General features: G+C 28.9%; 4 protein-coding genes and 1 pseudogene across 10 annotated transcripts in view; 1 reads left to right on the top strand and 4 right to left on the bottom strand.

Annotated features, from left to right (window-relative positions):
* hlk (hulk) overlaps nt 1–6,953 on the bottom strand; it is a 33,592-nt gene extending 26,639 nt beyond the window's left edge. For 2 of the 6 annotated variants that reach the window (XM_089081429.1, XM_089081430.1), the window contains exon 1: nt 6,538–6,953. In XM_089081429.1, coding sequence (XP_088937555.1) covers nt 6,538–6,865 — 328 coding nt within the window. In that variant the 5' untranslated portion in view covers nt 6,866–6,953. The remainder of the gene's footprint in view (nt 1–6,537) is intronic. The other 4 variants (XM_011636128.3, XM_089081431.1, XM_089081432.1 and 1 more) reach the window with 4 other exon arrangements.
* Nucleotides 6,954–8,418: 1,465 nt separating this feature from the next.
* LOC105425386 (uncharacterized) lies at nt 8,419–10,220 on the bottom strand (annotated as a pseudogene). The gene is made up of 4 exons (XR_016140416.1): nt 9,949–10,220; nt 9,432–9,578; nt 9,079–9,366; nt 8,419–8,974 (listed from the first exon to the last, which is right to left on the bottom strand). The product of XR_016140416.1 is annotated as an uncharacterized LOC105425386 (transcript).
* A 204-nt stretch (nt 10,221–10,424) lies between these two features.
* cn (Kynurenine 3-monooxygenase cn) lies at nt 10,425–13,909 on the top strand. The gene is made up of 11 exons (XM_011636127.2): nt 10,425–10,789; nt 10,863–10,932; nt 11,352–11,542; nt 11,662–11,710; nt 12,254–12,341; nt 12,413–12,584; nt 12,671–12,922; nt 13,006–13,095; nt 13,276–13,416; nt 13,549–13,710; nt 13,771–13,909. Exons 1-11 carry the CDS (start codon nt 10,721–10,723, stop codon nt 13,849–13,851), a joined length of 1,365 nt encoding a protein of 454 aa, XP_011634429.2. The 5' UTR covers nt 10,425–10,720; the 3' UTR covers nt 13,852–13,909.
* Nucleotides 13,742–18,497, bottom strand: LOC105425401 (2-acylglycerol O-acyltransferase 1-like). The gene is made up of 6 exons (XM_089081545.1): nt 18,263–18,497; nt 16,651–16,974; nt 16,128–16,402; nt 15,213–15,399; nt 14,773–14,972; nt 13,742–14,632 (listed from the first exon to the last, which is right to left on the bottom strand). Exons 2-6 carry the CDS (start codon nt 16,875–16,877, stop codon nt 14,478–14,480), a joined length of 1,044 nt encoding a protein of 347 aa, XP_088937671.1. The 5' UTR covers nt 16,878–16,974; nt 18,263–18,497; the 3' UTR covers nt 13,742–14,477.
* A 1,505-nt stretch (nt 18,498–20,002) lies between these two features.
* Nucleotides 20,003–24,679, bottom strand: LOC148935417 (diacylglycerol O-acyltransferase 2-like). Its single transcript, XM_089082136.1, has 6 exons — nt 23,649–24,679; nt 22,110–23,024; nt 21,413–21,687; nt 20,799–20,985; nt 20,395–20,594; nt 20,003–20,281 (listed from the first exon to the last, which is right to left on the bottom strand). Exons 2-6 carry the CDS (start codon nt 22,334–22,336, stop codon nt 20,121–20,123), a joined length of 1,050 nt encoding a protein of 349 aa, XP_088938262.1. The 5' UTR covers nt 22,337–23,024; nt 23,649–24,679; the 3' UTR covers nt 20,003–20,120.
* Nucleotides 24,680–24,800: the final 121 nt, after the last annotated feature.

Here is a 24,800-nt window from a genome sequence, read left to right as displayed (position 1 = left end):
GTTACTATGAGAAAGAGAGAGACAACAAGATCGAAAGACGGCCAGTGCCTAGTTTACGAGCCACTAAAAATACAAGAACGAACGGCCTCGCCCATACCCCGTCGTCGTCGTCGTCGTCGTCGTCGTCGTCGTCGTCGTCGTCGTCGTCGTCTTCTCATCTTCGTCGCCGTTATCCACGAACATCTTCGCCAAGGGCGTTCGCGATGTTCTCGTTTACAATTATGTGGAGTAACGACCGACCTACATGAAATAGAGTCGCTCCAGTTGAAGCATTCTGCTCGAATGCATATCGGCATCGTTACTTTCCTCTTAGGATGTATAGAAAAAATTTAATTGATAAGAGAAATCTATTTTGAACAAGAGTGGAAGAAAACGTTCGTCTCAGTCCAGCAAAATTCTGGAATGAAACCCCCGGAATGAAACTTATCTTAACGCTGACTGCGTAAAGAGAAGTAAGAACATAAATAAACCAACAAACGTAATGTGGAAACATACTGTCGGTACGAAGCATAAACATAAGAATATATTGCGCTAATCATTGCTGCGGAGTTCGGTTTGTGTTTTATGTTCTGTGGTACGTGGAATTAGGTACATATTTCTCGAAAATTGTTTCAAAGAAATCGCACGATTTATCAGTGGCAAAACATTAAACGTATAAGGATTTATTTATGTATGCAATATATTGTTTAATTACTATTATTAATTATAATATACTAACTATAATATACTAAAAATTACAAATTTTTTGAACACAATCTATTATTATCAACAATGCGTTAATCATCATTTTTTAATTTTTATGTTTATAACTTAATATCTCTACATCCATCATCCACCGAATTAATTTTAATGATCTTAAAAATAGAAGATAAGATATTCGCGGAAGCATACTTCGCAATCGAATAAGACTAATCGTCGCACGTGCATGAAACGTTTCCGCTCTATTTGTGAATCGTTCTATTCGAGTTTATGTAATGTTCAACTATGCAAAAGCTAAATTTTTATATGACGTCGACACCATCTCAAAAAACATAATCAATTAATATCAAATATCAATCAAATCATTATCAAATATCATAACAAATATTATTGTAAATGCAAATATCATTGCAAATAATTGTAATGTAATTGTAATTTTCTAGTTTTATTAAAAAGAAAAAATTACATATTATGATACAAAAGTGTTCTTTATTCCTCAGGTACTTAAAATTGTTTGTTCTTTATTAATACTAAATTGCAAGATGTATTGAATTGTAACAATAATTAAAATCAGAAATAAAACTTCTTTTAGGATTACATGTCAAAATGTTAGTTTTCTTATATGTCATTAATCAATACTCGACAGAATAAATTGATAAATATTTCTAGGAATTTTCTTTTTTATCTCTTGTTAATAAATGAGTTTAATTTACAAATGTCTTGCATTTTTGGCAGATGTAGATCTGACAGTTGATTACATGATACAGTTTAAAGTTGTTAATCTACTAAGAAGAAAATCTTTAATACATAATTTAAAAATTTATTTATCAAATGTATGATAATTATGACTCCATGCAAAACAATTTATTTCTTTTAATCTAATAAAAAAAACAAAAAAAAATTGTATAATTTTTTGCTTCAATATTATGATCTAATTTAATTATAATGAAAAAATTTTAACTTATTTGTACTTTACACGCGTGTCTATATTTTCCAAATTCATTGACAACGCTTTCTGTGGGAAACAGAGCCACGTGTTCTATGAAATAAATATTTCTCATTATCTATATTATGTGAAGAAACAATTCCAGACAACAGATCAGACAACAAACAATCTTTTATGACAAAAGTAATCTTTTTAATTTGTTTTGTACTGGGGCATAATATTGAGATAGACATTAATATGAAAATGTAATTATTATTTTTATAAATAATTAGACATAACAAATTTCTTAATTTATATAAATTTAAAAAGTGCAAAATCGTTTAAATTTCTAAACTGTTTGAGAGAAAGAATTCGACAATTAGTCATTTTAAAATAAAAAATTTAAACAAAAATATTTTATAGTTTGTTTAATCCTACGCATAAATAAGATAAACATAGTTTAAAATTAATGGTCGTCAAGTTCTTTATTCTGAGTTGTTTAGAGAGATCTAAAACGCTTCCAACGTTTTGAAAACATAATTTCTGAATTCTCACAAACTAAGAAATTTGATATCTTGAAAACCGTCATTGTTACGCTATTAGAATCTTATATAAATATACATGTTATTACAATTTTATATAAATATACATTTCTTCATGGAAAAAAAAGAATTCTGACAAGATAAAAGTATTCACTTATTGGCTATTCGATTTGAAGTCGCCCAAAGGCGGAAGAAGCATTCCCCTGCACAGTAGATATGAGTAATTTTAGATTTCTGGCCGAAAGGATGTCTAGGGCTCTTGAGACATCCATACTACTTTCGGTGTTATTATTACACGAACGATCGCGCTAAATTTTGTTCTCATCAATAAACAATCATAAAATAATATAATTTTTTAATACGTCAAGATAATATAATTTTGATATAATTTTTTTTTATTATTATAAATGGTTATCTGAAATCATTTAAATAATATTAGATTTTTTTAAAATTTTTTTAAAAATGCATATACTAACGGTTGTATTTATTAAAGCTATCTTGAAACTGCATTTTAAAAGAGCAGTAATGTGGGAATACATACATTTTTCATGAATGCGCATTCTTTTTGCATTATATCAGTGTCTGCGAAGGTGTTATGTTAATGAGTTCGAGCAATAAAAAGAAAAAGATAGAAGTGTACAAGCCTTTAAACGGTAACCTAGAAGAAAAGAATTCGACACGAGCGTACGGCGACACGAGCCACGAGGACGCAGCCGCAGCTGGAAATAGGTTCGACGCGAGAGCTCGTCGTCTGGGGTCCTCCGACGCTTCGCCAGTCGATTCGATCATATATCTCTCTCGATAATCTCTTCTCCTTCCTTCCTTCCTCCTCGTTCTACGCCAGAAATTCCCCACGTCAAGATTTTGCATTTGCTTATCTGTATGAAACCATCGCGCCTGTTACGTTGCTCAATTTTAAATGCATAAGATTTTTCCTTAAGTCTTTTTCCTTGATCATAGCAATAGTAGCAATAGTTTCATAGATTAATGTTTGTGATAATAAACAGCTCGGAAGAAATTCAACCTGACATAATCGTGAAGTGATAAACCCGAAAAGAGAAGAGCTTTATTCGTGCAAATATGACATCGAGAAGATAGAGGTAGGTATCTGGAAATAGGCTTGGTACACGAGCTCATCCGGGATTCCCCGTGAATCCTCTAGGTTCCTTCATTTCTCTCCAATAGATCTCTACACATGATCTTGCCGAATCTCGGTGAAATCGACGGCGAAATATGGTCGGCGACACGTCCGCATTGCGCGACGGCATGAGCCTGAACGCGATCTATGAATGCGCAGGGTGGTCGTCACGGCTGGGACGATATTATGTTTTCAGCGGAGCCGATAGCCGAGAAGAAGAGAGGGGTTTAGTGGTAAGCGCGAAAATAACTCTAACGTGTGCTAAAAGCAGCGTCCACCGGAGCGCCAGCCGTGCTACAGCGCGTTTAAGAGGAGGCCGAATCATCCGATGATCGTCCTTCGGTTTGGCTGAATCTTGAATTTCAATAGACAGTGAATTTCGCGCTTTCATTCTGATGAAGAGCGCGGGAAGGAAAAATGTTGAAAAACAAGCATTTTCCTCGATTCTGCGCAACAAGCTCCCATTTGTGCCCATTAACTTAATTCAGAATGTCACGCTCTTTCCGTCTCTGTTTACGCGCGGTTAAAATTGCAGTGAATGTGAAATTTCGCGACAATGTATTTTGAATCGACGCGGTAAGTTTCTCGTGCTTACCGTTGGTGGCATGATCCACGTTGTCCGAAAATCTGGGGTCGATTATATCACTCGGTATTACGAAAAGATGATTCAAGAGAAAATCACGGTGGGTATGCGAGCTCCCAAACGATATGTGCACGAACAGGTTGTCAAAAATTTTATCTCGTATCGAAAAGCTTATATTGCTCAAGATATAATTTATCTACAAATAAATTCTACCTATGACGTCCTTTGTCCTTTCCAGTTTTTGGTTATCATCTTCTTGGATCAGTAATACTCGATATTTCCAAGACATATGCGTATACGTAATATAAAATTCAAATGTGATAATGAATAAAATAAACTATATTAATTCTCATTAATCTCATAAAATTGTCTTGATTGAACGTACTAATCAGATATTCAATAGCATAACATTTTTAGCACTTTTCAGAAAAGTTGCATACAAATCTTAAATAAATTGGATAGACCACCAGATTATGAACTGAGTCTGTACGATCATTACTCGCGCACTTTCGCATCTCGCCATGCGTCATGCTAATGAGTCAGTTTCCGCTATATGTATTTCCTGGATTGCTCTAACAAGTAAACGCTCATAACTTGGCTCTCTTCGATCGGAACCAAAAATCCGAATATAAATTCAAACATCAAATTAAGATTCGTGGGTTTTTAAAAAATAATATATCTCACATTTTCGAAATTTGCCCTAAAAATATATTAGCATACAGTCATTTTTGACAAGTGTCTAAATCTATATTTATTTTTATAAAAGAGAGATGCCGAAAACTGTTCGCGGATATTTGTCTCGCTTATTGAAAGTGAAAAAAAAGAAGGATTGTGTTACATCAATTATCTGTGGAGAGCTCCGAAAAGCATACACAAGGATGCATTTTGGCGTGTCGCCATGCGAGATGTGACCTTCGGTATATTCAGCATATTCGGTATATTCATATAGTGCAATTTAATATCTCAACATATTTGTAAAAAAACAATTCTAATGTTTTATATGGATAATCGGTGAGAAAAGGATTCTTCATTCAGATTAAATTAAATTAAGCGTTTCATGAACAACATTGCTAGATTAGTAAATTTGGGAGGCCACTTCGAGACAGGCTGTCCTACTGAGCGGTCGTAGCACTTGGCAGAAGAAGTAGATTTAGTACCTGTTAATTCTCACGTGAGAGTAATTTGCGGGAGTAAAACTATCGTTTAATCATATATATCAACGATACTAAAATCTCGCAAAATTCTAACTTTATTGACGTATACTCATATAATATAGTTATCTTCCCAAAGGTAAAATTAAAAGTAGAAAGTTTCACCTGTTAATATTTAAAATAATATATAAATTAAAAATTTTTTTGGACAATAGAATCATTATATTCTGAATACAAAATTATTATATTTTATCCAAAATATAATGCAATATATAGTATTTTATATATATATGTATATAATTTTAATGTTTAATGCTCAATGATGGAATCTATATACATATCTCTAATAGTCGTCTATATTCAGATAAATTTCTTCGATTATTTCGAAGAATTATCATTTTTTACTGTATATACGACAGTTGCAATGGCAAATCGTACGAGAACCGTACCGGAACCGAGTTCCGTAACTCTAATTCTATAGCTCTCATCCCACAACACCCACTCATGTTATATAATATGCTAACAAGAATTCGAAAAACGTTAATACATTTCTCACGATTAACAGATAATTCTAATATGATAATGAGCAAAAAAATAAAGCAACAACATATACATAATAGATGCGGTTTTACGTAGAAAAAAGGATACGTCGGTCATATAAGACATTTGGATTTTTAAAAAAGAAAAGATTAAATATATTCACTGTGTATTTAATCGTTATAATGTCAATGATCGAGTAGTTTTATTTTTTGATTTTTAAATAAATTTGTAAAATTTTAATATGACATGCCAAATTTTCTCTAATCTTACTTTATTGATGTTTTCATTAGCCATTTTTATTTACAACATTGTTATATATTTCATATAGTTTATGGATATTATTTTCTTGCATATTTTGTATCGAAATAAAATATTTATTATTAATGAACAATGTGGAAATATTGTTCTACCGAGCACAGCGTTTGTGATATTATATTATTTACTTGTTAGAAAAAGTTTCAATATCTTTAGATATTAATTTATGAAACGCATATACTTTACATATAAAAGATTAAATTAAAAAAAAGATAAGGTTGAAAAATTTAATAAAACAAAAATAATATATTATATATGCTTGCACAATTTTATTTTATTAAAAATCTGATTTATATCGACTAAAAATCTCAAAAATATAATCACATAATGATGAAAGAAAAGAATATTCATATTTTTAAGATCATCTTAATCACGTTCAACTAAAATGTTCGTGCAAATTCCGGCATTTATGTTAGAAAAACTAAATTATTTTTTTTTTTTACTATAAACGAATATTCTACTATGGAAATTTAACGATTTTGTTCTCGTACTATGAATTTGAGTCGCGTCATACCTGTTGTCGCGCGCTACCCCATTCTAAACAGATAGGGTTCGTTCACATTATTTGATATCACGCCATTAATTAGTAACACGCGACAAGATCGAGAGATCTCGCTTGTTTATACGAGCGGTAGAACACTTACACCAATACACGGCAACAAAGTCCTTCTCGTTGAGGAGCCGTTCGAGTTGCTTGGCAGTGACTTCCTCGATCACCGGCTCGGCTTCCTTCTGCCTGCCGGCCGAGCCGCGGGATGAGGCCGACTCCTCAGCTTTCGTCCTTGCGGCGGCGTCAACGTGACCCAGGAGAACCGTGATCAACGCCAGTACGCCCAGAAGGACAATCGTCCTCGGATGGTACATCGTCGTCGGTGTCGCAGGGCCGCAGGTAGTAGTACTCCGCCTTCTTCTTCGCCAGCACCACCACCATCGGCCGAACCGTACCGCCGAACCGTCGTTCGCCGTCGACATCGCCGCACTGACTGCCGCACGGCTATTTTTGAATTTTCGGACGTCGGCCACACAGGGAGAACGGTGTTGGGAACGATGAAGACGAGGACGATGACGACGATGGCGATGGCGACAGGGACAGCGACGACGACGACGACAACGACGACGACGACGGCGACAATTAAGATGACGTTGCCACGTTACCTTTATCTGACGTTTTTCTATTTATTCCCTGTAAGCAACGCTTCGTAATATAGCATCTTTTTATTTAAAAAAAAAATAAAGCAATGTTTTATTTCTCTTTTTAATTAAAACAATTAAAATAAATAAAAAGATATGTGAACAATAATATTACTGAATCGCGCACTAGTATCATATTTAAAAGTTAGATTTTAATTCAAATTAATAAAATAGATAAGCTAATAAATTAATTTTGACAGTTGACACATGTCATAATATTTCGTTATTAAACTGATATTTTGTGATATTATATTGCGATATTAATTATGGAATATATAAATAAGCCCCAAAGCAAAAATAATTTCTTAATAAAAATATTATTGTACAGTTCTACGATAATTTCAATATCATTAAGAGGATCTTCATGAGGAGCATTTTTATCACTTGTCTTATCTGAGCGCGTAACTAACAGCTCTGTTTATTCGTGAATTTGGAAACTATTATGGTCTCGATATTTTCGTATTAAGATTTTCGCCTTATTGTTAGAATATTCCAAAAAATTGGTTCTTAAAAGGAAATGCATAATATTACATTATACTGAAAATTCCTATATATAAATATAAAAAAATATTAAAAAACAGAATAATTATAAACTAGAAACATTTTTTGTTTCAAATTATTTAGGCTGCGTTTCGGTATTCACTGGCAGTGCTGGCAGCACTATGAATTCGTTCCGATATATGTGACAGTAAGCTTTTGAAGTGTTTTCATATTCATATGACAGCATAGATTTTGACGTCACTTCCTACTTCACTATTGCAGTTTGCAAGGTAAGTCGCAGTAAAAAATGGTAGCATCCATGAAAGAATTGTCATTTCTTGAAGAGAAATTCGAAAAAAACAGCATAATGAAAAAAATGATTATGTTTAACAGATTGAGAATTTAATGGGAAGATTATTAGAAAAAAATGATTAATTGTTATGTTAGCAAAAAAATGAACCAAAGTTTTTATTTTATGTTAGAAAGTTTGTTAAGAGTTTATGTTAAGTTGTTTAAGACTGATGATAAAAATTTATTTTTGTTTTTATTTTATATTTATAAATCTTGAAAGGTAAATTATGTGATATAGATGATACAAGTTTATTTTTGTTTTTCTCTTTGTTTTTCTCTTTGTTTTTCTCTCTGTTTTTCTCTTTTATTATAATAAAAACAATATAATTTAATAGAGTTAAGTAGAGTATAGTTTAGATATATAGTATAAATATATTTAGTTTAAATATATTTAGTTATATTTAGTTTAGTTACTAATTAATATTTTTCTTTTAATTCATATTATGTACGGCTGTGATATAAATGCAAAACAAAACAGTATTTTTTATTAATATTATAATATTTATTGGATATATTTAAAATATACATAACAAAAAAATCAAAATATGTGTAATATTTATTTTATTTCAATTACATTATATTATTATTTTAAAAACAAATATAAATATACAAAAATAAATTGTTATGTTTATAAATTGTTATGTTTATTTTTTGTTATTTGGTAATAAATACATAATAGCATTTCTCTTATTAATATCTTCTCTTTGTTCATTATCGCCTTCGTGGTTGTGCAATATTTGCATCATTAATGATAATAGGAATACAAAATTAAAAAGGGAACAAATTTCACTCCATTCAATTACAAGTTAGTTATTAATGACCAAATATATATTTCTAAAATTTGTCTTTCAGTAAGATTATCATTATCTTTAAATGATACCATGACATGTTTAATAAGACGATATGCTGCCTTACCTAATATATAGCTGTTATATAAGAAATTTTTATCTATAAGCATGCTTTTAACATGTGATAATCGAAACATACGCATGTCGTGTACAAATTCCACTTGTTCCGTGTAACAGTGAATAAAACGCAATAATTGTGCCTCACAAATAACTTAAAACAAAATTATATACAACAAGAGTAATAAAGTAGTAAATAATAATTCGTAAATAATGTTAGAAGTAAATGTAAGAAGTATATATTTGGTCATTAATAACTAACTTGTAACTGAATGGAGTGAAATCTGTTCCCTTTTTGTTTACATATGATTCGCTGTGATCTTTTGGCGCAGTAATTTTTATATGTGTTTATATGTGTTCTGTCCATTGCACCAATAACACCTGGGAAACCGTAAGTATTTTCTATTGTTTCTATAGTTTGCTCTGTTTCTTGTCTATTTGGCACATTTAATAAATGTTTCTGCTTTTGCATACAATGCTGTTATTACTCTCTGCACAATTCGTCATGCAGTGCCTTTACCTACATTAAATCTGTCTGAAATACATCTGTATAATTTATTAGTTATATAGTTCAAAAAATTTCTTTTTTAATAATTAATATGCATATTTACCTATATGAATTTGGTGTAGCCAATGTCCATATTGCAATAAGTAATTGTTTCTCAGGTAAAATTGGTTCTCTGCCAAATCTTTTGCTCTGTTTGCTGAGTTTGGGTCTTAACAACTCTAATAAAAATTGGAAAGTACTCCGTTTTATTCTAAAACAATTAATTATTATTTAGATATATAAAATATAAAATAAATATGGAAAAAATGTTTAATAGAGAAAGAGAGAGAGAGAGAGAGAGAGAGAGAGAGAGAGAGAGAAAGAAAATGTTTTATACATATGTATGTATATTTATGTTATTATGTATATATATATATATATATATATATAAAACATTTTTTATAAATACATATATTAATTTAATGAATGTTATAAAATCTACTAAAATTATAAATAGATAGGCAACGCATCTTTGTTTTTTTCTCTCTTTTTCTCTGCCAAACATATTTTTCATCACATCTATCTTTATGCAAATAACTGATCTGCAAATATTATATTTTCCTATATTATTTCTTATTTACTTATGAAAATGCATTTGGAATTCTTTATCTATATATAAAGGTATAACGTTTTCAACATAGTTTTCGCAACGGGCATATGGCAGTGGCATTATATTTGACTTAGCTATTATTAATAACACGTCTTCATCTGAGTCACTAGAAAAATCTACTATGCATCTCGCAAACTCTGATAAAATAATAATTTTCCATTTCAGTAAAACCACTCTCAAAACTTCTTCAAACAAAAACGCTATAAGAAAGATTATATTTCTATATACATCTGCCAAGTCACAGAATTACGAATATCGTTCCGTTATTGCAGTGCAAAAGTCATCATCAGTAATAACAGAACGCTCCTGCAGCTCTACTGAATGATGTCATATCGTCAGTACTTACAGTGAATACCGAAACGCAGCCTTAATTCAAGTTATTTTACTTTATTACAGAATTCTGTAATACATTTTAATATTTTATAACAGATGATTTTACAGAGATAAACTTTTAAAACAGATAAACTTTCATAACAATAAAAAGTTATAATAAAATTATTTGTTAATTACAATTAATATAATGCGATTGATATATTAATTTTTAGTTGTACATTAATTGTATTTTTTATATTTGCTTGTTAACTCTTTTACTTTTGTAATAATTTTTTTAATACTTGCTTAGAAATAATTGAAAAGGGATTTATCACTTATTTCTTGTGTAATATATAGACATCGTACGTGAATGTGTATATATATAAGTACCTACGACGATAGGTCGCTAGTACAGTTGATCAGTAGCTTCGATGCACAGCGGAACAAGTATGGCAGAAGTGAAAAAAAAATCACGTATCGCTATTGTCGGGGGTGGTTTGGTGTGTGAAATTTTTTTATCTCTCTATTTCGGTGCAAAAGGATCAAAAAAGAAAAAAGCTATTTTCGTTGCAGGTTGGAGCATTAGCCGCATGTTTTTTTGCTAAAAGGGGTCATCAAGTGATCATCTATGAATATCGATCAGGTAGAAAAGATTATATTTTAATCCTAGCGTTTCATTTTCCAATCTTTTAATAACTTATTATTGTTAAAATTCAATATTCTCACTATCCATCGTATTATAATATTTTAATATGTAGTATATAGTATGTACATATGGGTTGTATTCAGCAAAACGATCAGTGAGCGATCAATAATTATTAGTCTTTACCGTTAGATTCCATAATCAATTATATTGACAAATTGTCAACATAATTAACCTGAATTGATCGATTATGTTACTCAACTATTATACAATTGTTGTATTTATTGAATGCAACCATTGATATTTATTATTGATACGGTTTTAAAATACGTTAATAAAATTCATTACGAAATGATCTAACTGAATTTTATTAACGTCTTATTTAATTACTAATTGATATCGATACTTTACGTCCTTAGATATACGAATGGAAAATTCACATGGTCAGAGTATCAATTTGGCGTTGTCATTTCGCGGCAGAGAAGCTTTAAAGGCAGTCGGTCTCGAAGATGTTTTGATAAATCATCACGGTATTCGTATGCAAGGCAGAATGCTCCATGATAAAAAATGCAATTTGAAAGAAATTCTTTATGACAGCGTTAAAGGAAATGTGTGTTTCTATATATCTTTATTATTTCGAATAATTGAAGTATTTTTTGCATGTTAATTTTGTTTGTCTTTTACACACTTGCATGCTACATATTCATATTACTAATTTTTGTTTTACAGTGCATTTATTCTGTTAGTAGACGACATCTCAATGTAGTTCTATTAAACGGTATGATTTTTTTTTATATTATATTTTTATATTTTTATACTATTTTTATATTGTTTATTGTAAATATAACATTAGATCACTAATAATTTATTATAATAAGTTTGTTATTAATAATACAATTGAGAGGAGAGGAAAAGTTCGCATTCTACTTCACATTTATTATTTCTTCTTTCATATAAATTATTACTTAAAGCAAAGAATTTTTTTATAAATTCAATCAATATTTGAACAAAATCGTAATTTATTTTAAATAAATATCATATCAATCATGTTGCAAGTAAGTCAAGAAAGTACAAAACAGAGTGTGAGATATTCTTATCAAAAAAGACTCCTCCATTCCTACGTGATATTCGATGACGCCGTCGTGTGTGAAGCCGCAAAAATTCATGCGTATCATCTTACTTCATGGTACTCCTTTTTCATAATCGACTTTCATAGTCGACTTAAAATACAAACCATGATATCAGATAACTAATCTAATTTAAAACGAACAGCATCTGTTTTGTTTTGTTTTGTTATTTTGCAATTATATTTTATTAATAGCCGCGGAAGAATATCCGGAAGTGCAACTTCATTTCAACAGAAAGCTCATGGACGCCGATTTGGAAAAGGGAAAAATGAAATTTTTAAAGTGAGTGAATGGACGATGTCATTATTGAGCGAATTAGTATTTTGTCTACTTAGATAATTCCTTGTCTTCAGTACAAATACAGGAATGACGGAAGACACGGAAGCTGATTTGATAATTGGTGCCGATGGGGCATATTCAAGAATACGAAGAATTATGGCCAGGAGACCGCTTTTTAATTGCGCTCAAACATACATCGAGCATGGCTACGTAGAACTTTCTGTGCCACGTAGAAAAGATAACGAAGTGAGTATTATGGAGAAATACTACCGTATTTTTAAGTTTTTTTTCGAACATTCCTCCTTGATGAATTTATCAAAATTTTTTTGAAGTTTGCAATGAAGGGTAATAATCTTCACATTTGGCCGCGCGGTGAATTTATGATGACTTCCTTGCCGAACGAGGATCGTACATTCACCGGCAATCTGTTCGCTCCATTTCACGTGCTCCAAGAACTGAAGACGCCTGAGGCATTGTTAAATTTCTACATTGAACATTTTCCGGATTTTCTGCGATTGATCGGTAAAGAGGAACTGGTAAAGCAGTTCTTTGAAAGAAAACCGCAAACATTAATATCTATAAAGGTTAATTTTAATTTTACTGTGTTCTATGATCGTTGGATATACATATATGGATAAGTACTAATATCTTTTTGTCTGTTATGCAGTGTAAGCCTTATCACGTTGGAAAAACCGTTGTTATAGTTGGGGATGCTGCACATGCGATGGTTCCCTTTTATGCTCAAGGAATGAATGCTGTAAATTATTTTATCGTATCGATTTAGATCAAATTATTTTGATATGTCAATATTTGCAAAAAGAAGAACACAATTGTTTTGCATTATAATAATATCCATATTTATTAGGAAAAAAGTAAATTATTTAAATTATTTAAATTATTTAAATTTGCTTTGATATCTTTCTTTCAATTTCATCAGGGTTTCGAAGATATTCTACTACTTGATGAATTAATGGAACGTTACGATTCGGACTTCGCAAAAGTTTTACCGAAATTTTCGGAAATACGATGCGATGATGGCCACGCAATATGTGATCTCGCAATGTATAATTATCGTGAGGTAATATTATAAAATTTATGATAATGTATAATTATCTTGAAGGTATATTATAAAATTATATACTGTCATTTTTCAAAATTTTTACTTTATTAAGTTTATTAAGTCAAAATTAACCTAAATTGCACGTTTCAGATGAGGGATTTAGTGACAAGAAAATCTTTTCTTCTTCGAAAGTTTCTAGATCAAGTTTTATATACGCTTATTCCCAATTCCTGGATACCGCTTTATTCTGCTGTGCATTTTAGTCGCATGAGTTTTCGCAAATGTATAACGCACAAAGAATGGCAGGACAAGGTAGGATTAAGGTATAGCAAATGATAGAGCATATTATAAAAAATATCTCTTTAATTACAGGTTTTAAGAACGAGTTTTTTGTGTTTTACATTGCTGACTTTCGCTATCTTAGTTGTTCCTTTTGTACGAAATATTATATAAATTTAATTGCTTGCCGACTATCGTAAGTTATGATAATAATAAAAATTATACAACTAATAATTTCATATATATAATAATGGTATTTTCAAAAATTATTCAATTTTCATGATTTAATAATTCTATTAATCATTAATATCTTTGTTTTTTATCATTAAGATATACAAACAAAAAATACGTAAAAATTAACATTTACATGATAAATTAGATATTGAGCATATGTAAATCAATTTTTAAATATTTAGAACAATATATTTAGAACAAAAGTTTGGTTGTAATCTCAAAAAATAACATTAATTATAACATTATAATTTTAATTATAATTTCAAAATATGCTTCTAATTTTATATATCGATATTATATATGCAATTCAAAATTACAAGAATAATATCGTATATTAAATTTTGTTTAATATATCTCTTTATAAGTCCCAATTTTGCTTTTAATTTAAATCTTGAAAATCTTCACAAATAAATGAAATAGATGATATAATAATGCTATTATGTCTTTATCGTATATAGAATCCCATTCTGAAATCTTTCTGTATCTTTAAGAAAGTAATAATCTTTTTAATGAAAATATTTCAAAAAAATAATAAATTTATATTTTATATTGTATCATTTAATTGATTATAGTTCGAGAGTAATATTTTCGGCATTGTTTAAATAATTGTGCTTTTGTGTTTCAAAGAGATCGACTAAACCTTTTGTAAATTTTTCGTGATATTCGTTGATCTGTTCAGTCGTAGGTTCCTCTATTTTCGGCAATTCAATAGGACTTCCAACTACAATGAATAGAATCATACAATTTGAATAAGAGCTTAGAAAAAACAATGAAATACTTAGTAATTTAATATGCATATTAGTATTCGAATAATATTAATGTAATATTAATTTAATCATAATTATATAAAAAGGACATTACCGACTACAGTAACAGGTAACCGCTTCGGAATAAGACCAAACGAATACTGAAAGAATCCTCTACCCGAAAAAACGATGGGTGCTAATCCAATTAAATTGCGAATATAGTTCTGTATTCGCCTAAAAGTCGATCCTTCTGGACGATATATTTGATTAAATAAATCCGTTTCGCCAAAAGAAAACACAGGAACCAACGGCGCACTAAATTATGGAATTAGATTTAAATTGTATTAAGCAAATTATGTTCATCATATTTCATTTTCCTTTTTATTATTTACAATATATAATTTTATTTTAAAAATCACACGTAAACAAATTATACAACAATTTTTGTGACAAGTGATTATATAACTAAATTTATATAACTAAAAATGAATAGAACTAAAAATGTAGTTCATGCAGATTAAAAATTATGCGGAAATAAGGAAATTTATCACTCACCCGTGTTTTAATGCTAATTTCACAAAACCCTTTCTTCTTTTTACAATAATACGATAAGTGCCCGGCGTCGATTCCATCGATTCGGAAGCACCTCCGACGATGAGAACAGTAGCCCTTCCAGTATTGGGACTTTCTGGAGGTGCTGATAATAAGTATTTAATACTTCTTTTGCTAGAAGCACAGGAACCTGTAAATATTTAGAAATTTTTCATTGTTACATTTAAAAAATTACGAAAAACATACAATACATTAAATGCTTTATCTACACCAAATTTGCATAAAATAACCTTTATCTTTCTCGAAGTATACATGTACATTTGCAAACTATTAATATAACAATGTGTTAAATACACATGTGTTAAATAACATGTGTACACATGTGTATTTAACACATTGCTATACTAATAGTTTGCAATGTATGTACATGTATACTTCAAAAAAAGAAATAGTAATTTTTTTTAATTCAAAGTGACGTTTTAATTTTTTAGAATCATTTTTTTTAAGATATATGTTATTTTTTTATTTTTTTAAACAGATGTCTCATTTATAATAATATAATAATTTTAATATTTATATATTTTAATATTTATTATATTTTTTAATATTTTAGTATTTATGTTCATAGATGTTAACAGAATTTAATATTGTAAGATTCATCGGCAGCTGAACAAGAAAAATTTAAAAAACAACTATTCATAAGTTTCCCTTGAAATAAAATAAAATAAACTAAAATAAAATAAAATTGTAAGTTTTTCAAGCATCATATCAATCTGTAACAAATATTTTTGTTATTTTATAGTTAAAAAGACCAAATTATTGTAATTACGTTTTAAAGTGAGAAAAAATTACACAAGAATATGTGTTTTATTTTAGAGAGTAGGAAATTTTGAACGATACTGTATTAAAAATTCTTACCCATAGAATAAGCATATTCTCTGAATAAAGGTATTTTAAAGTGCTGATCGAGCGTAATTGGGCGTATTTCCAGTCCGGGAAATAGTTTCTTGCAATTCAATGCATCTGTTGCGAATGAACCCATTACCCCCACCGATAAAACACCATGAGGTACACAAATAAATAAATAAGATTTTTTGGGATCTAGATCAACCGTCTTTACTAATTTTATCGGAAAATAATCGCAAAAATAACGCCAAAATGCATTGTTTCTTGTCGCTCTTGTCCATATTTCACTGAAATATAACATACAACAATTCTTTAACTAAACTTGATGATTGTTTACAATTTTCTAAAGAGTTTTTATCGCGGCTAAAATTATTCTTTCATATAAGATTCAATAACATTTAATGATGCAAGGCTCATAACTTTTTACATCTCTTACCTTGAACAATTATCTTCGAGTGATTAATAAGATTTTTATTCATCCATTACGTTGCTACAAGTACTTCAACATATCGATAGAAGTTGTTCAAGTTATTACCTTCGACCACCAGAATGACATGTATCCCAATCATAGTACATCCAGAGAAAATATAATAGCAGGAAGTAACGTATTGTTTCGGTGTAGAGTAGAAGATAGGCCGTGATTAGGTATCCCCAAATATCACCGAAAGCAGTAACAAAAATCCATGTCGCGGCGGCCAATGTCTGCAGTCTTCTTTGCAAAGGTATATTTAACGGTGCAAATTTCACGCCCAAAATTTCCATGTTTCTTACAAAATTTTTTATGTCAAATTCAAATCATCGAAGAAACTCCGGAATCTCGGTCGGAAACTTTTTTTAGTTAGTTTGCGCTATACGTCGCCTATAATAAATGAGTTAATTTTTATGTTAAATAATTTTATGTTAAATATTTTCTTTTTCTATTTCTTATGAAGCATCTTATATAAATATTTATATAATCGATGTATAAGAAAACGCTTATATCGCTTCAACTGATTATTAATGTAACGTATCTAACGGACGTGCACAAAGTCTATCTTTGATTCTCACTAGAAATGGACTTTGTATTTATGTCACTAGCTTGTTTTCGACATCTTTCACTCTCAACAAAATTGCAATCGATTTTTTATCCAGTATGCACGATTCTCTTCGCTATTATGTTTCAGAACTCGTTTCTCGAACTTGTTCCCGGGAGTGATATTTTATAATAAATATAACAAGAAAAAAGTGAAATTATGACAATCATGATTATATATCAATTATTTGAATCATAATTATATACTTAAATATATAAAAAAAATATATATACATGTATACATACATTTTATATTATATGTTTAGAAATGTCTCGTTTCCTATCGTCCGATAATTTTAATTGTAAGTGAAAGTACTTTCTTTTTACTCTTCCTAAGAAATTGATGGAATACAAAGAGACACAGTCAGACTTTCTTAATTTATAAACAAATATTGTATAAAAATTAACAGCTTGATTGTCGCTAAACAAACTTATTATAACTATTTTACAGGTAACAAACTGATATCGTGTATGGTGTTAGGTCTGTTAGGTCTTTTTCCAAATTGTTGAAAATATTTTATCATTATCTCTTAAATTCTTGTATTATCAATCTCATCACAGATATACCATAATTTGGAGTAGCTATCTAAAAGATATATGTCTACATATTTCATTGTGCGATTATATATGAATCATGACTCTAGTAAAAAACGCTAGTTTCAACAATAATATAATATATATTAACAGATAAGTTCCATATAAATAGACATATGAAAATGCAAGAAATAGAACTCAATCAATATTCTAGACTAGATTGAATGTGATATTTTAGATATTTTAGATATTCTAGAATATCTAGAATTTCACATTCATATCTATCAAGGCCGTCAGTCAGCAAATAGATTCTAATCGAACGTAATTCAGATAAATCTATCGAAAAGAAGAAAAAATAAAAACTGATTGCTTCTATTCATAATAATTACTTCAAATTTTCCGTCATAAATTGCTTGCAAATATTAGGAAATGAGTTTAATTTATAAAAAAATCATTTCACTGCATTTATTCCCCATATGAACTCAAACGTTTTCCAATCATTTCGAATACACAAGACGTTTATACGTTCCGTCTTTCTTACCTGTAGATTGCCACAACTGTCTCGGGCAAATGCAGAATTTCGGATTGCACTTTTCTTTTTGGTATAGCGCCAGGCCACAGATTCTCGTTTCCTACAAGTAAAATAGTAGGTTTCATCACAGTCTTCGCAGTACGGCGACCACGTGGTGTGTGCGTAAATATATTTGTATCAGCGACGACTTCCACGGAACGTTCGGCACGGCATCATGTGCCTTACTGTTGAATTTCACCAATAGGATGAGGAAAAAGCATGTGCGATGGAGTATGCGCGTGCATGTACGCACGCACGTACGCACGCATACACGCACGCACATATACATGCCTGACATAGGTCAACCATGGATTGATCATCAGGTTCTAATGTTCAATATCTGACGTTCCTTTATATTAAATCTCAAAGACTATTTATATCGTTTAAGAGTTGAATTGCAGTTTCTCAAATATGCGCCATTAATGATAACCTAAGATATCTCATATAAATTTATATGAAAAGTAAGTAAATATTATCGTGTTGCGTTAAAAAATATTTTTTAACAAATATAACATTGAAGTTCTCATCTATTCGGTAAATATTCCGCGTTTCTAGACTAACGCGTTTATAGTCTCTAAGGAAACTTTACAACTTTGAGACATAAGAATAAATAAGAATAACTCGTTTTAATTTAAATTTAAATTAAAAATGTATTAAAATGTATTAAAAATGTATTAAAATATGTTAAACATATGTTAAAAAAAAGAATTTAATTTAAGTTTAAATTAATATTAAAATGGAAATGTTCCATGAATTCTCTGGTATTAACATAAGAACATACTTGCGTAACAAATAAATACAATGACATCAAATACTACATTGAAAAAAAATACTGTTGAATCAACAGTATAGTCTAATTGGAAATAATTTTGTTAATTCAATGATATTATTAATGAAACAAAGGTGATTGATTATTAAACAAGAATATGACATATTATTTCATTAATAATGTCATTGAAGTAACAAAATTATTTCAAATTATACTATACTGTTCATTCAACTGCATTTTTTTCTCAGTGTATTAGTAATTCAAATAATCAAATAATATAATTAATAATTAATTTTCAGGAATCCTATTTTATTGTATATACATTTACACATTTTTATATAAAATAACAACAAAAAGTTATTATATTTATCAATATTTTATAGTAATGCAATATTTTACAATAACTATTGACGTGTACTTTTTCGCTCAGACATCAAAAGACTCAGCAGAATTTCTATTAATTATACTTTATACTTTATATCTTTATACTTTATATAATTATATATATATATATATATATATATATATATATATACCATTATATACCATTTTTACAATTAGCTTATTATAGTTGTATATTTAAATAAATTACATAAATCATATAATAAATTAATTATTAAATATTATAAAAAATGTAAAAAAAGATTTATTTTAATTTTGAACAATAATGTTAATTTTTACAATAATTTATAAATATGCGAAGGATATGCAAGAATATGTACGTACAAGAATAATTACATATTTAGTATGTAATATAATATAAATATACAAATATAAACAAAAAATAAATAACACATACTATGCGATAATAATATTATTATATTATTATATTAATTTTATTTTATTTATTTTATTTTATTTTTCTATGTATATTTCTTTATAAATTTTGATTTATTGAGACAGGTTATGAACTAAGGATAATAATAATAATACAAATAAAATTTATTTATAGATTTGGAAAGTTTAATCTTACTTGTTAAAAATAAAATTCCAATTAGGAGTAAATTTACATTCTAAATTATTCTAAACTAATTATTCTAAACTATTCGATCAAACATGTTATATATTGAATTCCAGAGAAACTTTTTCTGCATTTTTTATATAATTGTATTTTTGTGTTTCAAAGAGTTCAACTAAACATTTCAGAAATTTTTTATGATATTCATCAATTTGCTGTCCCGTGGGTTCTGTTATTTTCGGCAGCTCAATAGGACTACCAACTAAACAAAGAAAACAAAGAAAAATATCAAATTTTTGTGACTCATTACTGATTCATTATATTAAATATAATTAAATAATATATATTAATTTGCAATTTACAAGAGAATTTTACCGACTACAGTAATAGGTACTCGCTTCGGAATAAGACCAAAGGAATACTGAAAAAATCCTCTGCCTGAGAAAATGACGGGTGCTAATCCAATAAAACTGCGAATGTAGTTCTGTATTCGTCTGAAAGTCGATCCTTCTGGATGGTATAACTGATTGTATAAGTCCGTTTCACCAAAAGATAAAACAGGAACTAATGATGTGCTAAATCATATTTTTTCTATTTTATACATGATCTACATGATTTATATATTATTCTAAAAATTATTTGCGAGCAGATTATCAAATAATTCTTTTTGAGACATGTGATTTTCATGAAACGCTCATAAAATAAATAATAAGAATATATAATGTATGTTATAATTAAAACTTATTCACGCAAAAATTAGAAAACATATAATTATTTACCCGTATTTTAATGCTAATTTCACGAAACCCTTCCTTTTTTTTATGATAGTACGATAAGTATTTGGCACCGATTCCATCGATTCGGAAACACCACCAGCGATGAGAATCGTAGCTCTTCCCGTATACGGGCTTTTTGGTGGTGTCGATAGTAAATACGTTATACTTCTCGCGTTAGAAGCACAAAAACCTGTATATAATCAGAAATTTTTATTATTTTAATCTTATTGCACAACAAAATTAATTACAGTGTATGATACGACGAGTGTTAATCATAGATTTATTTACATATGTATCTCAAAATAAACACGTATAAATTATCGTCACAATGCATTAAATTAATCTATTTTAATGATTACATAGATTTAGATTTTTTTATGGACAAGAAATATATACTTTAATACAAATATATATTAATATATATATATATATATATATATATATATATATATATATATAATTTATATATTATTCAATACTTTAATATATTTGTATATAATTTATTAACATAGTAATATTTATTCAAATGTATTTAAATGTATTTAAATGTGTAATGTTAAAGTATTAAAATACTGAATACAAGATTTATTACTATAGTTAAATGAGAAAATTCTTACCGGTAGAATAAAAATATTCTCTGATTAGAGGTGTTTTAAAATGTTGATCAAGCGTGATTACGTTCATTTTTAGTCCAGGAAATATATTTTTGCAGTTTAATACGTCTGTTGAGAATGAACCTATCACTCCTATCGATAAAATACCATGAGGTATACAAATAAATAAATAAGATTTTTTGGGATCTAGATCAACTGTCTTCACCAATTTTATCGGAAAATAATTGCAAAAATAACGCCAAAATATGTTGTTTTTCACCGCTCTTGTCCACAAGTCACTAAAATTTAAAGTATAATCATTCAATAAACATGAATGATTATCCTCATTCTAAAAATCGCAAATTTTTGTCGCAAATAAAATTATTAAAAATATCTCGTTTGACATGAGCTATATTGTCGATTTCGATTATTTAATTGTACTTAATTATATTATAGTTGACGAATCAAAAATTACTGTAAGCAATTACAACATGATTAGTCAATATCCATTCATTTTCAGATTATTTCTTTGTATTAATTTTAGTAAAAGTAATAATTTTTTTTTCATTTTTATTTTGTTATATAGAATATTTCTTCAAATAACTGGAAAGACTTTATTTATTATATTTTTTTATATCAATTACTTCATAATGAATTAATTTAAAATATATAGATAGATTAGATATATAGATAGATTAATATAAAGATAAATTGTTATTACCTTCTACCGCCATGATTGTAAGTGTCCCAATCATAATACATCCAAAATAAATACAGTACCATAAAGTAGCGTATCAATTTTGTGTAGAATAGTAGATAAATCATGATAATATATCCCAAAAAATCACCGAAAACGATGACAAAGGTCCATATCGCTACAGCCAATGTCTGCAATCTTCTTTCCAGAGGTACATTTAATGGTGCAAATTTTACGCCCAGAATTTTCATCTTCCTTGCTGAGTTCTTGTATTAAATTTAATCAGAGAAATCTCAGTTCTTTTAGTTTAGTTTGTGCACTATCCTTTGTTTATATATATAAATTTTTATATATTGCAAACTACATTTTTTTCTTTGATTTTGTAAAATAAATCAGTTATACTAATTCGATTAATCAAAAATCTTACAAGTATATTTTTTTCCTATTCACTTTTCCTTTTTTTCTATTCACTAAGAAATTTATATCCTGACGTTTCACGATTGTTAATAATTTTCAGTATATAATAATTTAATAATTTATATATTATTCAATATTTTAATATATTTGTATTTGCATAATTATGATTTGAGACAAATGCAAAGTATGGATAAAAAAAGTATGATTGCTATGGTAGTTTTTTAAAATATATTTAAATGAAAAAGAGAAATTCATTGAAACAAGTTTTTAAACATATTATTGTATCGCTCCGTAACCAGGGAAAGTGCCGGTAGAGGGGGAAGGGGACCACTAATTTCACTCTTGTTCCACAAAATAAAAGAATTTTTTTATTGAAGACTTCTGCGTTGATTATTTCGGCTCGATTCCAACTTCACCATCGCTTTAATTATACTCTCGTCTATACCGGAGCTTGGGCATCTGAGCACCTCTTGATTATTCTTGCTGGTTTTTATCAGCCCGCTGTTACCTCGGCGCGTTCTCCTGTCAAAATGTTTGGTATGTCAGCATGTCGTCCTTGTCGAATTTCATACGGATTCGTTGCAATCGGCAAGAGCGCGCATTGTTTTTTTGATTAATTTATTTTAATATTATTTTAATGTTATGTTTTATATATATAAATTTCGAGTTAACCAGAATCCTTGGAAATCTGATTGATCAACGGTATGACGGTATGACGGTAATATCGGTTACGTAACTTAGATTGTGATACCCGCAACATCATGCACACAGTTGAAATTCAAAGGTTCGAAGGTTCGAAAAACGGGAGCAGAGACATATTTTGAAAGAGTTGTGCGTAATTCGAATTTGACACGCAACAAATTCAAAAGAGAAAATTCAATTTGCACACGGAAAAAAGAAAATAGCTGCCATAACTATATTATTCGAAAACACTATAGTCTATTAAAATAATTATTAATGTGGTTTCTATTTCCAACAAATAACTGTTTCAATCTTTTTTATATTTAAATTATTTGTCTATTCAACTCTTTGATTATTAAAAAATAAGTTCAAACAATTTATATTTGTTCCGTATCATGCGTAAACTTTATTTATTCACATTTATTCTTTATAACTTTATATACGTCACATTTCACGATTTATTACCTGTAGATCACATAACAAACAAATTTAAATTGAATATATAATTTCAGATTAAACTTTCTTTCTCTGATGTCAGATAGACAGACGATTTCAAAGGAATGGTGTTGCAGGAGTCTTTACGATACGATATAAATGCAGTCCAATGGTTCACGTAAGGAGTAGCGTACTTTACTATGTAATTTTCTAGACTATGGAGGAAGTACTGTGCAAAGCAAGCGCATATGCAAAAACTATGTGAAGGTCGTTTTTTATTAAGAAGTCATTGAAATAAGATTCTCACGTTTACGCACATGATAATTTATATTTTATTTAAGAATTTCAGAGCAACTTAACTACTTAGCATAGAACATGGCATAGTAGATAGCGCACTGATCTACTATACTATAGAGGTCCCGGGTTCGATTCTCAGCAGAGCCAAAATATTTACGCTCGTCTCCTCTCAGAAGGCAATGGCAAAGTACCGAGTAGTATCTTGCCCAGGAAACCTCTCTATCAAAAAGTTTTCATTCGGAATCGACATTAAACTGTAGGTCCCCATATTTGTGTACAATCTACATGCGCGCCACAAGTGTATGAGAGAGAAGCGCCTACGCACTGATAACAGTATATGGCATTTGAAGAAGAATATTAAAATTGTAATCTTTAAGAATCTATAACTTTAAGAAAAATTAAAATGTAATTATTTTGTAACAATTTTATTGAGTCAAGAAATATTGATAAAAATAAAAAATTTCATGAAAAATACTGTTGGGATGATTCAAGCTCTCGTGATTAGCAACAACAAATACTGATAGTTCAAGATTACAGAATTTAATAGCACACTTTTCTTACTTTAATTGCTTTTAATTATGTCTTCATGAGGTTAAAAGATTTTCTTAACGATGACTGTACAAATCAAATACTTAAGTTTTATAAATTGAATTTCTAATTATCTAATTGATAACTCTTTTACTCTCCTCTATAACATCAAAGTCTTTATTTTCTACAATTTCGTGTTTTTAAATAGGATTTATAATTTTGCAGTTAATAAGATTATTAATAAATCTTAGAACATGTATTCGAATAGAATGTTCCATCTGTAGTTTCGTTTTTATATCAAGATTATTCAAATTATTCACGCTTTTTCAGATGTCTGCAAGAGAAATGTCAATAGAA

The sequence above is a fragment of the Pogonomyrmex barbatus genome, unplaced genomic scaffold (genome assembly GCF_055798465.1).
Source record: "Pogonomyrmex barbatus isolate J1 unplaced genomic scaffold, ASM5579846v1 scaffold5, whole genome shotgun sequence".
NCBI classification, from domain to species: domain Eukaryota; kingdom Metazoa; phylum Arthropoda; class Insecta; order Hymenoptera; family Formicidae; genus Pogonomyrmex; species Pogonomyrmex barbatus.
The sequence above is the reverse complement of the archived record's forward strand: the minus strand, read 5'-3'. Positions and strand labels throughout refer to the sequence as shown.